General features: G+C 38.2%; 1 protein-coding gene across 4 annotated transcripts in view; it reads right to left on the bottom strand.

Annotated features, from left to right (window-relative positions):
- Positions 1-16717, bottom strand: part of LOC122809252 (myosin-10-like) — a 3714157-nt gene that overhangs the window by 1460486 nt on the left and 2236954 nt on the right. For all 4 annotated transcript variants that reach the window (XM_044080584.1, XM_044080595.1, XM_044080606.1 and 1 more), the window contains one exon: positions 2913-3106. In XM_044080584.1, coding sequence (XP_043936519.1) covers positions 2913-3106 — 194 coding nt within the window. The remainder of the gene's footprint in view (positions 1-2912; positions 3107-16717) is intronic.

Genomic DNA, 16717 nt, shown 5'->3' with positions numbered 1-16717 from the left:
GGCCTGAGGGAGGCAACAAGTTTGTTGCAACAGAAGCCTCGGGTGAAGGACCAGAGGACAAAGGGATCAAACCTAACTCAACCACTCCAAATCAGCAGGTCTCAAACTTCCAACCAAATGGACTGACCAAGAATAAGAAGCCACTGAGGAAGGGTTGGAGGTGTACCTGCTAGAATATGGCTCCAAGGACCAGGCTCAAACCAGACAGGATCTGATGTGGGGCGGAGACACTGAAGACTTCCAAGAAAACGCTCATGGAGTAGAGGAGGAGAAAGGTGAATGAACCCTGCCCATGGGAGCCCCTCTCAACAAAAAAGGCTATGGAAGCTGAGTGTCAGGGAGGGGGTTTCACCACAGCTGTTGTTGTGGGAGAACAAGACCATGTCATCAGATGTGAGGACAGTGCCGAGACAGCTGGAGGAGCTGAAGATCTTTGGATTCAGCTAACTAGAGGCAGCGTGAGCTGCATATTTTTGGTCTCCCTTAGAATATTTGGGGTGCTTAGTTTCTCCTTTCGACTTTGATCACCATTACTATGTTTACTAGCCAGTGTGTAGGAGGAGGAAGAATCACTGGTGGGCAAAAGACCCTTGAGGACCAGTTTGGCCCTCTTTCACTGACAGCCCTGGACCCAAAGCTGTCACAAATGTCAGACAGTCTCCAAGTGAGAGGCCCCTAGACAGTACCCACACTGACCATGTAAGTCTTGGAAAAAGAATTTGTGGCTGTACACCATACATTTCCTAAATCTTTTATCCATTAATAAACAACACAGCACACAATAAAATGGAAGAAAAAAAACATATTACCTAACTCTGACAGCAATAGCTAAACAAAAGTAATTAAGACAAACATGCAGAAACTGAGAAGTGGATATATGTCTAAAATACCTGCAGAACTCCCTCTTCATTCTGGAAGGGCAAGGTGTCAATTGGTGGAACATATCTCTTGATGACGAAGAGTCTTGACTAGCACTGAGAAAATATATTAGGCACTGAATGAAGCCCCCACCCAAACAACCCACTTCTGTCAAATGGAAAGTTCAATAAATAGCTATTCAAGTAAATTCCAAGATAGATAAATGCAACCAAGCCAACTGACGCAGGCACACTACTGTGTCTGCAGCACTAGGCACAGCATTAGGCACAGACAGTAAACTTTTAACGAGGGCTGTGCACTTTCCAGGGTGAAAGCAAAATCCCCCCTCATCCCAAACACATGGAGGTTCTCCAAGTAGAAAAGACCCCCTTCACCAGAAAGGGTAGAAACCTGTACAGGTGAACTATACTGCTGAAAGCTCTAAACCCCAATCCATTACAGGAATTCACCTTCTTGCTAGCCTGTCCCTATCTCAGCTATCCCCATTTGCTTACTGGGATAGAGTAGAGTATTCGCTTGAGGAATGCTGAATACCCAATCAGACCACAGAAATGTCATGATACAGTGAATCAGCTCTCTTGAGGCAATAATGGCTGAGTGAAGGTGTTTAGACTTGCATTATAACATTGGCAAAGGCAAGCTCCACAAAATGACTGAGACCAAGAAGCCCAATAATTCAGCCTAGGTAAAGCCAAGCCTACGTACAAACAAACAATGGAAGAGTCACATAATCTCCTTAAAAATGCCTTGTTCCATAAGGAGCTGGAAGGAATCATGAAGCTTTTTCCACTTCAGAAATGAAGAACCCCTCTCCCCCCGAAGCACTTGGGGTCCCCTTGGAAGCAAAATGTGTTGGGCGTCTCAAGTCCCCAAATTTAGGATCCCAACCTCTGCATAACTTACAAAATAAAGAATAACAAATATGAGGTCCACTCACAGATGCATGTGTGTCATGGCAGCAGATGAGGGAAACAAATTAATGCTGAGCCAGGTGCTGGTATCCAACTGAGGTTCATACAGATGAAACTCTGGGCCTGTGAGTCAATATTTCAACAACAATAAAAAACAAGTATAAAACTTCTTGAGCTGTGGACTCTGATGTAGGCTCTCACAGTAACTCAGCCTTTACCACAGCTAACCAGTCCAGACTGGGTAAGTGGAGAGTCCAAAAGACTCAGCCCTGAGTACCCATGATCCATGACCTAATGACTACAGGGGCTGCTCAGTGCAACCAAGCTGAGTGGAAAATAGACCAACCAATCAATGAACAGAATGAACATCCTGGGATTCACTTCCCCAGGAAGGGGTCATGTGTATACCTCTGACAAGCCTGACGTCCTTAGCACGGACACACTTGGAGCAGAATAGCATCCCTGCCCCAGGAAATCCTGACAGGCAGCAAACAATGCAGACCTATAGCAGACTAATGTCCTAACCAAACCTTCATGCAGAAGCTCAGACAAAACTCCAGTCCACCTACTATGTATCAACAAGGGCCAAACCACCAATGTCATGAGAAGTGTTCTTCTACCTTTCATCTCAAATGTGGAAATTTACCACAGAAAAAAACAAAGGGCAAGTGAACGCAGTAATGTTTTATGAGTGACAGCAGTACAATCAGTTAAAAAGCACCATTTGAGGTGGACATGGGAATGGGGAGGGTGAGTGCACTTAGGCAGTTCATATCTGACATCCCCATGTGCATTTCTGTGGGCTGTTGCCCATCCTCAATTACAAAAACCTAAGAAAAAACATGACAAATGCTGACTAAAGGAGAGGATAAACCCATCCATATGGCCAGTGAAAGGGCACACTTTACATGCATAATAAAATGAGACTAAAACATTTTTTTTTACAAGTTTCCTCTCCTGTAGTACATTTCTGAACTTTTTAGCTGTATTCTCCAAATAATGATAGTTATATACTGAGAAATGTAGAAATAACATACATCTTCAGTCACCACCTCACTGGTACCTCTGACAAATACAGTATTGTAACACAGACTGCTTATTTTTCTGATAGGAGTAACTTACCCTCTTTTCATGGTTGGGAATGATGCAACGCACAAAGTTGGGATTGGTGTTCCTCAAGGTGGCCATCAACTTAGAAAGTGACTCCTTGTATAGCTGACCTACAGTTCTGAACATGCCTTTCTTTGTCTTGTAGGAAGAGGCAAATGACATGTCTCCCATTCCAGCAACCTGGTCAAGTCCAACAATCCGGTCCACTAAGTATCAGAAAAATAAAACCAGTTAAGACACTCAAATTTGTTAACATCTTTGTCAAGATGTTCTAACAATAAATTTTGACTGTAACAACCAAGTACTAGTTAATATGATGCATATTAAAAAAGGGAAAAATGCAATTACAGAACTATGATAAAACAAAGAAAGAGTATAACGAAACAACAGAAATTTCTAATTACAGCAGTATGATTATTACAAAATGCAGCACTAGGAAATAATATTAATGTATGGAAGGTCAGAGCACGGGAGGCATTAAGCCACTGCTATCCCACAGTGGGCACATAAGGGGCTTATATGTGGCTGCTGTAGTCAAGAAGAGAAAAATGGGTTACGTAAGCAATCCATCGATACTTCCACAATTACTTAATTTTCAGGATTCTAAACAATTAACTTAATTGTTAAGGACTTAAAAATTCAGCTTCAAAAATATGCAAAGCAGAAACAAAAATATGATACTATACTTTCAGTAAACACTTAAGATATGCAACTATTACGGGAGGGCACTGAGAATTAAGCTGTAGCTGTGGTACTTGTGCTACACAGCAAAAAAAGCATTAAGAAATCAGGGGCACATGATAAGACAAAATACACAGGAGTGTGGTGTCCTACCATCCAACAGCATTTACAAAAATGTCTTAACTTCTTTACGTAACAGAATTATTTAATATCCCACAGGGTAAACTGTTAAACTGAAATATTCTCAAACTCACAGAAATAACACAATGTTACATCTGTAACATTCCAAAGTGATATCCAAAAAGCCATAGCACTGACACAATGCAACATATGTCTACAGCACCCCCAGCAGGATATGTCCAAATCCATAGCAATGTGAAATATTACATTACTTCTGATACATTCTAGTGGGAGAGCCTTGAAACCAATACATTGGTAGCACTGCATTACCTCTATTATCATTATCAAGTCTAGGTGAAAACAGGTGGCCTGTGGCTTACCAAGTTTGCCAATGACTGCAAACTGGGTGCAATCATTGAGTCCCCCAACGATGTTACCATACTACAAAAAGGGCTTACACAGACAAATGACTGGTGCCAAAGCTCAGACTTAAACTAAATACAAAAAAAATGTGTTATCATCCCTTTTGGCAAAAGAGAAGTCCCTGCAAATTACAGTATTAAGAGTACCCTACTTAGCTCAACCCTGTGGTGAGAGATTTGGGAACACAGGTTGACAGCAACTTTAACTTCTATGTTGCACATCTCATAAGTAAGGGCATTGCATCCAGAGCTAAGGATGTTACAATTACCCTGTATTCATCTCTCATCAGACCACTAACAGAGTACAATGCTCCCTTCTGTATGCACCTCACCAGAAACTGGCAGCAGCTGCTCACCATGAAAATTCAGGGCCTTCAACACATGACCTACATGGACAGACTGAAAGTCCTGTCACTATACTCCATATCTTATAGGCTGCTGAGAGGTGACTTGTGTCTGGACTAAAGAGCAGTCTCAGACCCTGCCCTAATGGAAATGCTGCACACCCGCATGTCAAATGGGACAAGATTTACTCGCTCTAGTGATCTTAATGTAGCCTGTGACTTTTACAGGACATACTGGAGAGGCAGATATGTTTCCCAGAGATTTCCACTCCTCTGGAACAAACTCCCAATTCATGTAAAACAGAGCTCCTCAATGACCCTATTTAAGCATAACTTAGACAACTGGATGGGAGACTGTAAATTTTCGGTGGGGGGTGTCCTTCTTGGATAATGGTAGTTAGTGCCGATCATAGACCCGTGCTGCAAATATGGATCATGCAACTTGGTCAATAAGGGAACAAGGGTATAATATGGGCAGGCTATATAAAGGACCTAGGGCCAACAGCCTACTAACCTCCCATGAACCTATTATAATGGGACAAGTTCAGATTAATAACAGTGAAAGTAATGAATTACTTCTGAACATTACACTTAAGACATTTATAAACTAACAGCTGGAAGCTATTACAACACCTTTGTGATACAAAGTGGGATATTTGCAACCCCATACTCATGCTTTCCTTTTTAAAATACAGTGAACCAGCAGCACTAACACAAAGTTTCTCCAACTCTGCAACACTATGGTAAGATGTCTTTACTGCTCCCATTCATTCTATACTAGAATTTTTGGCTAAGCTCTTCCATTAAGGTGCTGCCGCAGCTACTGTAAGAGTTCAATTGGCAGTGATTTCAAAAAAGCAGTAAAGGGGTCGGTTTTTTTCAACATTTAAACAGTTCCCTAGAAAACGGTGTCTACAGGACTGCAATCAGTTTTTTAAAACATTTAAACAGAGTAGGTTACACAAAAAGCATTTGTTAAGCTTTCACTTACAGTGCTTTGTAATTAAGCAGGTCACCATATTGGTCAGCCATAGGGCTCTTTGTTTCTACTTGAGTGGTTGCCTCCTTCCCCTGTAACTGCAGTAAATTGACTCTTACATTAGAGATGTAATACTTACCTTATAGCTTTAGGACACCTTAGGAAACCTTGTAAACTGCAATAGCCCCGCTACGCTCGGGCTCTCTTCGCTCCCCTCCCTGCCCCCAATTCCCTCCCACCCCCAGTACCTCTAAATTTATAGTACTATAGCCACTCCCTCACTTTCTAGATCCTATCTGCTTTCATCTGGGATAATTCCACCCACCCCTATTCTACTACCTACATTTAATAGCACCTATTAGCTTTCATCTGGCATTCTCCCATCCCCCTTCCAGTACCTTTACCTCACCACTCTATCTTCTGGTGTTGCATCACCAGGTAAAACAGTTCCTTCACTCACTAGCTGAATCACATATAATGATATACTCCTCTTTACTACCCCTCTTGTTCACACCATACCTCCTTACCTTGTATGAAAACCAGGTTCTTCACGGGATTTCAGGTCCCAAAAGGCCATACTATCACCCCAGCTGTAAATCCTTCCACCTTCAACCATACTTACAGTACCAGATCCTATCCAACATCTTGTTCAGTCTATCAACATCTCAACCCCAGGCACATTAGCTCTAGATCCAAACACTACCACAAACTAATAAACAAATTCCTGAAGTTCATCACCAAGTATAGACTCAACCTAATACTTGGTGGTGATATTCACCCCAACCCTGGCCCACTCACTTCAGATACACATACCCCCTCTACTTGTAATCTAAGCTACAAACCTACAATTAATAGGCCAACTAACTCTCTCCTAGTCTGTCATCAAAATATTAGAAGCATTAATAACAAGGTACATGAATTGCATGCACTTCTGGATGTCCACTCCCCTGAGATTCTCTGTTTATCTGAAACCTGGTTAAAACCTAACACTAAAGACAATGAAGTGTTACCACCTGGGTACAACATACACAGGCTGGATCATGCTTCGAGGAAGGGGGGTGGGGTAGCTGTACTCTATAAATCTGAGTTGAATGTCACCATAGATGTAATACAACCTCCTCAGATTAATAACTCTGAGATTCTTGCCACCAAATTGCAACTTAATAAAAATAAATGCATTAATATCATCTGTATGTACATTCCCCCAGGTAACAATATATCTACATTTGAGGATATCATGCACTGATTATCATGTCACTACCCCCAAGAAACCCTACTACTTGGAGACTTTAACATAGACTGGGGCACCTGTTCCTTAGAATCCCCAACCACCAATATTAACCTGCATGCATTTACACAAATCATATCCACCCCTACCAGGATAGGTAAACCCAACCAAAAAGAAAGTATACTTGACTGGGTACTCATAAACAGTCACCCCCAACTGTACACCTCTGGTACCCTCCTTAATGGCCTAAGCGATCACCTTCTCACATATGTAATTAAGCACAAAACTATTAATTCCCAACAACCCTTACTCAGAAAGGTTAGAAACAATAAAAACTTTGACCCTGCCAAATTCCAACAAGAACTAAACTCATGTAATTGGTCTATTCTAAAACACCTCCCCTTAGAGGAAGCAGTAGCATACTTTAACAACAAATTCCTTGAGATCCTTGATTTGCATGCACCTGTTCGTTCAAAGAGAACCAAGGCAAAAACTGCACCATGGCTTTCTATAGAGTCTAAACTCAAAATTACCATTAGAAACAAAGCATGGGCTTTATGGCGTTCTTCTAAAGACCCTCAAAATCACATTAAATACAGGCAATCCAGGAACGGAACCAAAAAATCAATTTTACAAGACAAAAAACAATACTACTGTAATTTACAGACAGTAAATCAAAATAACCCTCAGAAGTTTTGGGCAGGTTTAAATAATCTACTACATCCTGGACAAACTTCAACCCCAATCCCTGCTGCTACTATTGATAAAACCCCTGAAGATGTTTCTGATAGTTTTAACCAATTCTTTACTGAGACAATTCAAGCTCTAGCTAGCCAACTACCTCCTAGCTCCCTGGTCCTGAAAGTAGCACCCTAGAAACCTACTTGCGTTCAGCTTCCAACCAGTCGCCACTTCACTTATCCGTACCTTGATCAAAAATTAAAACCCACTACACTTTCTGCTGATCAACTCCCTGCCAAGTACCTACAAAATCAGCTGATGCTATTGCTTACCCCGTCTCAATACTAATCAATCGAACCATAGTAGAAGCTAAAACTCCCACCATCTGGAAAATATCCTATGTAATCCCACTTCACAAAGGAGGCAGCTCTACTGAATTCTCCAATTATAGGCCAATAGCTATACTCTCTCCACTTGCAAAGATTATGGAAAAATGTATTCATAGACAATTCATGCACCACCTAATCCAAAATCGCCTTATGGCAGACACTCAGCATGGCTTCCATCCTCATCACAGCACTACTTCAGCCCTCCTAGCCTTTACTAACACCATAAACCATAATCGCAACAATAATTATATATCCTCAGCCCTCTTTTTGGATCTTTCCAAGGCATTCGATATGGTTGATCACCAACTTTTAATCCACACCCTGCAAACATTCTGTCTAGGTACTGGAGCCATCCAATGGTTTCAATCCTACCTGAATGGTCGACAGCAGGCTGTCCTCTGGCAGAACAAACTCTCTAACCTTCTACCTAACACCCTTGGAGTACCACAAGGCTCTATACTAGGGCCCTTGCTGTTCTCCATCTTCATTAACGACCTTTATACTGTCATCCCAAAAGTCAGCTGTATCCAATATTCTGATGACTCTACTCTGATTTGCTCAGCCACATCTCCAGTAGAGTTATGGTCAGCTACCCAGACCACCTTTAATACAATAGAAAACTGGCTTTCTGAACATCATCTGATCTTAAATCCCAAAAAAACTAAAATGCTGTTATTTTCACCAATACGTAGGACTACCGCTTTCACCTTTACCATAAAATCAAATGATGGCACAATAATCTCCCCTGACCCATCTACAAAACTATTAGGTGTCATCATAGACAATAAATCTCAAATTTGACCTACATGTTAACCAAACTATCAAAACCATCAATAAAAAACTAGAGTCACTTTACAGAATAAAAGCCTTCCTAACCCCTCCAGCTAAAATTGCCATAGCTCGCGCTCACCTTCTTTCAACCCTTCTGTATGCATCCCCTCTACTCTCGAATTTGAACAAGACTGTCCTTAAACTCTCAATTTGCTACAACCACATTGCCAGGTTTGCCACTGGGCTGCCTTTTAGGACACATCATAGCATCAATCTAAATCAGCTTGGTTGGCTTGAACTACCTAGCCTAATCCAGTATAACCAACTGATTATGGCCTATAAAATCCTCTATAATACGGACAATACTCCTGCACTTAAAAATATTATCACCCCCTATAACAATCCTAGACCGCTTTGATCCTCTAACAAACTACTAATTCAGACTAGCAAAATTAATAACACAGCCGGTGATTCTCTCTTTGCAAACTCTGTAAGTAGATCCTGGAACTCACTTCCAGCTGATATTACCTTACTTTCCACCTTAGGTCAATTTAAAACTAGACTCAAACAACATTTGTCACTTAACTGGCTATGTCAATGTATCAAGTCTGGCTAACTCGAATGTGTAAAAATCTGTTAACCAGTTTACTGTGTAATTTAATTTAATCCTGACTTGTGCTCAGGACTAACTTTAACCTGTGGAACTTGTTTAACTTGCTTACTTATGTAATCTCTGTAAATAATCTGTTTGTAATATGTAATGCTGGTATGTAATGCTGTATCTGCTTACCCTTGGAGCTTTTCTCCCCGGGCCTCCGCTGAAAATGGACATGCATCCAGTCGGACTATCCCGGTCAACAAATGTAAAATAAAAATAAAAATAAAAAATGTCCACAAATCTAGAGCAACAAAACAATACTGTATTACTGTAGTTTGCTTGCACACTGCACTGGAAGAGGGGCTGATATGCATCCTCCTACTGGAACATCATCTCTGGGATTACACTGCAGGAGTATGCTGCTTGCAAGAAGGCAGATTGTGATGTTGCAAGCTTAGCAGAGCATCAATATCTAGCCCAGTATAGTGGGTGTGCAGATGATCACACCTACAAATAGGGTTAACAGCAAGAGACAACAATGTTATTTCAAGTTAACAAAAGGATAGGTATGAAGCACAAGATAAGCTCTCTTAACTTTTAGCAGGGTGACCATCCATGATCCTGGACTGTTAACTCCCAAGCAGTGCCTCCCTGAAGTTCAGAGAACAAAGCAAATTGATGAATCAATGGAGGACAGGAGCTTGATGGAAAGGGGTGGGGGGTAAAGTTAACTTAAAAAAAAAATCACATGCAGCATTTTGTAAATGGACACCTTCGGTGCCTTCTTCTTCTTCTTCTTTTGGCTTTTCCCGGTTAGGGGTAGCCACAGTGGATCACCTATACATTCATGATTGGCAGTGGAGTTTTTATGGTGTTGAGTTGCCAGCCCTGCGCCCAACCTTCCACAGAAGGCACACGCACTCACGCCTACGGCCACCCTATGGCTGAGGAAAAGTAGTTATGTACTTACCATAATATGTTCCATGTGTGTTGTCCATCTCTGCCTTTATTCTCACTTGTGAGTCAGATCTGATCCAATGGATCAATCTCAGCCTTTTACAAAAGCGCAAGGCCTTCAGCAAAGCTAATGGGCATTCTACCTTACCCATAATGGAGTTCCCTAACTCCATCAGATCTTGTTTTGCCCATGATAAATAATATTAGACGTAAAGCTATTCATAGCTTAAAAAGGAAGGTGGTTTCTGAGGCTATAGAGTCCAATGATACCCAATTAGTACTACCCGGTCTCCCAGGAGCATAGGCAGGGGGTATGGTGAATGGGTTGTAAGAATAAAGGTGGAGATGGACAACACACATGGAATGTTATGGTAAGTATATAACTTCTTTATGTGAAGTTGTCAGTCTCGCCTTTATTTTCACTTGTGGGACCATGTCCCAAGCTACCTGCTTCTTGGGTGGCTCATGGGAGAATATTCCTCAGAACCATAGGACCAAAGGATGCTCTACTCCTGGAGGCCAAATCTACCTATAATGAGTGATACAGGTATGAGGGTTTGCCCATGTGGCTGCAGCACAGATATTGTCCGGAGTCAGCTTAGCTTGAAGAGCTGCAGAAGTAGCTATAGCCCTGGTGGAATAAGCTTTGACAGGTGCAGTGAGAGTTTTGTTTTTAGAATTATAAATAAAGGAAATGCGTCCAGAAAGCCATTTGGATAAGGTAACCTTAGACACTGGTAGGCCTTTCCTACTGTTAGAGTAAGAAACAGCTGGTCTGATAGCCTGATTTCTGCAGTTCTATGTAGGTAAAAATATAACTGTCTATGAATGTCAAAGTAGATGTAATGAGTATTCTCCTTTATTCTGAAAATTTGGAAAGAATACCGGTAACTCAATAGAGTGACTGAGGTTACTTTCAGATACAACTTTGGGCAGAAAGGAGGGGCTGGTGCGTAAAGAAACTCTGTCCTTATGAAATATCAGATATGGTGTCATGGCAGATAAAGCTTGCACTTCTGAAACTCTCCTTACTGAGGTAACAGCTACTATGAGGAGCAACTTCAATGAAAGATACTTCAAACACAGGTAGCAGAAGGTTCAAATGGAGAATAGTAATATTCAACAAAACAAAATTCAGATCCCAAGGTGGGGATGGGTGTTTGTACGGGGAAATTAGCATTGTAGTTCCCTTCAAGAATGCTTTACAAAGTCTGACATGATTCCATATACATTTTCTCCTATATGAAAATTTGAAATCACTGCCAATTGAACTCTTACAGTAGCTGCGGCAGCACCTTAATGGAAGAGCTTAGCCAAAAATTCTAGTATAGAATGAATGGGAGCAGTAAAGGGGTCAGTTTCCATATCAATGACTTATGAAAAGACACCAAAATGTGTCCGACAGGAGAGGAAAGGGAAGGAAACATGGCTATCAGGGGAACTGGAGCAGCCAAGCTGTCAGTTTGAGATTGTTTAGATTGGGATGAACCATCCCTGACGGGTGAGTCAGAAGGATTAGAACAGGGTCTAGAATCCATGGTTCATCCTGAACATGAGGCAGAAGGAAGGGGAACCAAATTTGTCAAGGCTAATAGGGGGCAATTAGGATTATTGTCATATTCAACAAATTTGCTTTCTGCAGAAATTTGGGTAGAGGAATTGGCGGAAAAGCATAAAGAAGTCCCAGAGCCAATCATGAACAAGTGCATCCCTTGGAGACTCCCCCGGAGGGGAGATCAGGACAAAGTAGTTCATGCATTTGGTATTCATGAATGAAGCAAAAAGGTTGCAGCAAGGCTGGCCCCACTTTTGGAAGATCTCTTCCACAACTTTTTGATTGAGGGATCACTTGTGAGGTCATAGTATGGCTCTGCTCAATTCATCTGCTATTACGTTTGACCTCCCCGGAATGTGCGTTGCTATCAGAATGTGGCTGGAAGGTGTAGCCCACTATTAGAAGAACCAGACCATTGGAAGAACGATGAAGTGGAAAAGACTTTATTGCTCTTGTCTTGTAAAAAACATTAAAAACTTTGCTATTCAGCGAAAATCTTTCATTTGTATCAGAAAAAAACAGTTGAAATCAAGCGCTTTCGCTTGGTCTCAACACCAAGCTTTATCAAGATGAAATGTGTGCTAAATAGGGCTATTTTTATAGGGCTCACCTACCACCATGTGACAACAGGTAATAATTAGGCTTTAAAGCTATACATTCATTAGCTGATCTAACTACACTTCATTTAAAACATTATACCATTACTATGAATTACATTAATGTTCATGTAAATAAAATATGAAGAGTAGAACAAAAATTAATACAATATTTTTTAATATTAACCTTATTAAAATATTAAAATATTTAATTCATATTCTTATGTCCTAAAATGAAATTCAGTTCACTTTATATCTTTCACCCTAATACTTGGTTATATACCACAAGTATCTACTTCATCAAATGTATACATAAATATATAAATATGTTAAAAAATATGTAAAAAATATATATAGATATTTTAATATATAAATATATAAATAAATAAACAAATATTTCTAAAAATGTTCCTAAAAATGTTTTTTTGAAAATGCTCCATGAAATGCTTGTTAAAAACCAATGTATTATTGCAAAAAATAGCTTATTATTTTATATTATATTACATTAATGTTTATAAACAAATGGCATACTAAAAAACGAGATCAGATGATTAACAATTTCTATACACAATACATCCACTTACTTATATAACCACAATCTAGCCATTCTTAATTTAAGAACACTTTTTATATTTATATTGTCATTCAAACCTGGACTAGTAGCAGCATCTAATTTAAGCTGCCACAAGAGTTCTTTATATTCTAAACGTGTTTCCCATCACCCCCTCTACCATCCATTTCCACTTGTTCTAACACAATAAAATTTATATACATTTCTGGGCATGAAGTAGAATGTTTGTAAAAAGCATTGGTTTCTTTTTTCGAGAAACCTCATACAAATGCTCGTAAATTCTCTTTCTTAATGATCTCTCTGTTTTACCAACATAAAAATTAAAACACTTTGTGCAATAACCCAAATATACTATTCCTTGAGTTGCACAGTTCGCATAAATGTTGGCTTTGAAATGAAAATTCCTTGAAGGAATATATAAAGAGCCCCTGTTTGAAATAGATGTGCACTGCTTGCACATTCCACATTTGTAGGTGCCTTTTTTCAAATTCTTACTATTGCTAGTTCTCCCTTGGGGTTGAAACTTCTCAAATAATTCTTTAATATTGGTATCCTTACGTCTAGTAAATCTAGGATACCTTGAAATATGTTTTTTTAATTCTTCATGTCCTGTTAAAACTGGCCAAAACTTAGAAATTATCTCTTCAATTTGTTGAGAGTTGTTTGAAAAGGTATGTGTATAATTGTTAGAAAAAACAGCATTACAAACTTGACTGGGTTTTGGTTCCTGGGTCTGTCCCAAATCTAATAAAGGGGGATACTTATTCTCTCTATGGTCCAAAACTTCTTTACTCATCTTGTCTATCAATCCTTCAGGATAACCTCTTTCTAAAAACATACTTTTTAATATTGTCAACTCTTCCATAAAATATTCTAAAGTACTGGACATCCTTGATGCCCTAATCATTTGCCCTTTAATAATGCCTTTTTTCTGATAATAAGGATGGCCACTTGTGAAATGTAGGTATGTATTGGAAAAAGTAAGTTTTCTATACAATTTGGAAGTGAACTTATTATTAACACAATCTTTAAAAACTGTCACATCCAAACAATTCATTTTCTCATTACTACTGACATATGTAAAAGACAAAAAAGAAGTGGTGGAATTAATGTATTCAAAAAATTCCAAAAATTGTTCCTCAGTACCACTCCACAAAATACTGATATCGTCTAAAAACCTGGTGTAATGTTTTATACACTCCTTCCACTGAGTGGAAAAAATAAAGTCTTGTTCCCATCTGTCTAAAACTATATTTGCATACATGGAGGCGCATGGTGCACCCATTGCCACCCCCTTTTTTGTTTGTATATCTCTCCATTAAAAAACATAAAATTATTTTCTAATATAAATTCCATGAATTCAATAAGTAAGTTAATGGTATTAGCCGACAAACCTGATTCTTTAACTAATGTTTCATTGAACCAATTCAAACCCTGTTCATGTGGAATACTCGGAAACAAATCCACGACATCAATAGTTATCAGTATTAAATCTACTTGAAAAAAATCTTCTTGTATACCTCTTAAAAAGTCCCAGGAGTCCTTACATACATATTTCAAGGTTGTGGCAAAATTCTTGAGCCTATAATCAACAAACTTACCTATAGGTTCTAAAATACCACCTTTACCTGACACTATAGGCCTGAATTTTAATGGTTCAAGACCTTTATGTGTCTTAGGGATTCCAAAAATTATTGGTATCTTAGGTTTGTTGACATTCAGGTAATTGTATACCTCCTCATTGATGAATCCTTGTAATAAATTGTCCATCAAAGTATAATTGATTTTAGAATAAGCTACATTCACTTCATTTTTAGAAAACAGTTCATATTTGTCAGAGTCTTGTAACATGTTAAACAGATGCATTTCATAGTCCTGCATATACATCAAAACCAGCCCTCCTCCTTTGTCTGGCTTCATGGTTCTACACTTTTCTTTCCTCAGAAGCTGTATTAATGCCATCTCTTCTGGTTTCATATTGGAAGGTGTCCTATCTGATTTTTTAGAAATAATCATTCTTATTTCTTTACTAACCATCTCCTCAAACACTTTTAAAGATGGGTGGGTTGGGGGGTTAAAAGTACTGGTTCTAGTTAATGTAGTTTTTATGTAGGGCTGTCCATTAAAATTCAGAGTTAAGTTTAGCTGCCTTATAAATAGCTTCAAGTCAATTAAAGCTTCTGCTAAATCAGCAGGACACGCTGGAATGAAATGAAGACCTTTTATAAACAAATCAAAAAACTCCTTCTTGATTTCTATCTCTGTGAAATTGTATATTGTGAAGTTTTTATCCTTCACCAATGTATACTCTTTACTTTCTTCACCTCCATCTAAAACTACCTCAACAATTTTTGGAATTTTTTGAATACATTAATTCCACCACTTCTTTTTTGTCTTTTACATATGTCAGTAGTAATGAGAAAATGAATTATTTGGATGTGACAGTTTTTAAAGATTGTGTTAATAATAGGTTCACTTCCAAATTGTATAGAAAACCTACTTTTTCCAATACATACCTACATTTCACAAGTGGCCATCCTTATTATCAGAAAAAAGGCATTATTAAAGGGCAAATGATTAGGGCATCAAGAATGTCCAGTACTTTAGAATATTTTATGGAAGAGTTGACAATATTAAAAAGTATGTTTTTAGAAAGAGGTTATCCTGAAGGATTGATAGACAAGATGAGTAAAGAAGTTTTGGACCATAGAGAGAATAAGTATCCCCCTTTATTAGGTTTGGGACAGACCCAGGAACCAAAACCCAGTCAAGTTTATAATACTGTTTTTTCTAACAATTATACACATACCTTTTCAAACAACTCTCAACAAATTGAAGAGATAATTTCTAAGTTTTGGCCAGTTTTAACAGGTCATGAAGAATTGAAAAAAACATATTTCAAGGTATCCTAGATTTACTAGACGTAAGGATACCAATATTAAAGAATTATTTGAGAAGTTTCAACCCCAAGGGAGAACTAGCAATAGTAAGAATTTGAAAAAAGGCACCTACAAATGTGGAATGTGCAAGCAGTACATATCTATTTCAAACAGGGGCTCTTTATATATTCCTTCAAGGAATTTTCATTTCAAAGTCAACATTTATGCGAACTGTGCAACTCAAGGAATAGTATATTTGGGTTATTGCACAAAGTGTTTTCGTTTTTATGTTGGTAAAACAGAGAGATCATTAAGAAAGAGAATTTACGAGCATTTGTATGAGGTTTCTCGAAAAAAAGAAACCAATGCTTTTTACAAACATTCTACTTCATGCCCAGAAATGTATATAAATTTTATTGTGTTAGAACAAGTACAAATGGATGGTAGAGGGGGTGATTGGGAAACACGTTTAGAATATAAGGAACTCTTGTGGCAGCTTAAATTAGATGCTGCTACTAGTCCAGGTTTGAATGACAATATAAATATAAAAAGTGTTCTTAAATTAAGAATGGCTAGATTGTGATTATATAAGCAAGTGGATGTATTGCATATAGAAATTGTTAATCATCTGATCTTGTTTTTAGTATGCCATTTGTTTATAAACATTAATGTAATATAATATGAAATAATACGCTATTTTTTGCAGTAATACATTGGTTTTTAACAAGTATTTCATGGAGCATTTTCAAAAAACATTTTTAAGAACATTTTTAGAAATATTTGTTTATTTATTTATTTATATATTTATATATTAAAATATCTATATATATTTTTTACATATTTTTTAACATATTTATATATTTATGTATACATTTGATTAAGTAGATACTTGTGGTATATAACCAAGTATTAGGGTGAAAGATATAAAGTAAACTGAATTTAATTTTAGGACATAAGAATATGAATTAAATATTTTAATATTTTAATAAGGTTAATATTAAAAAATATTGTATTAATTTTTGTTCTCTTTATATTTTATTTACATG

This window comes from Protopterus annectens, chromosome 1.part1 (genome assembly GCF_019279795.1).
Source record: "Protopterus annectens isolate FY-2018-M chromosome 1.part1, PAN1.0, whole genome shotgun sequence".
NCBI lineage: Eukaryota > Metazoa > Chordata > Ceratodontiformes > Protopteridae > Protopterus > Protopterus annectens.
The sequence above is the reverse complement of the archived record's forward strand: the minus strand, read 5'-3'. Positions and strand labels throughout refer to the sequence as shown.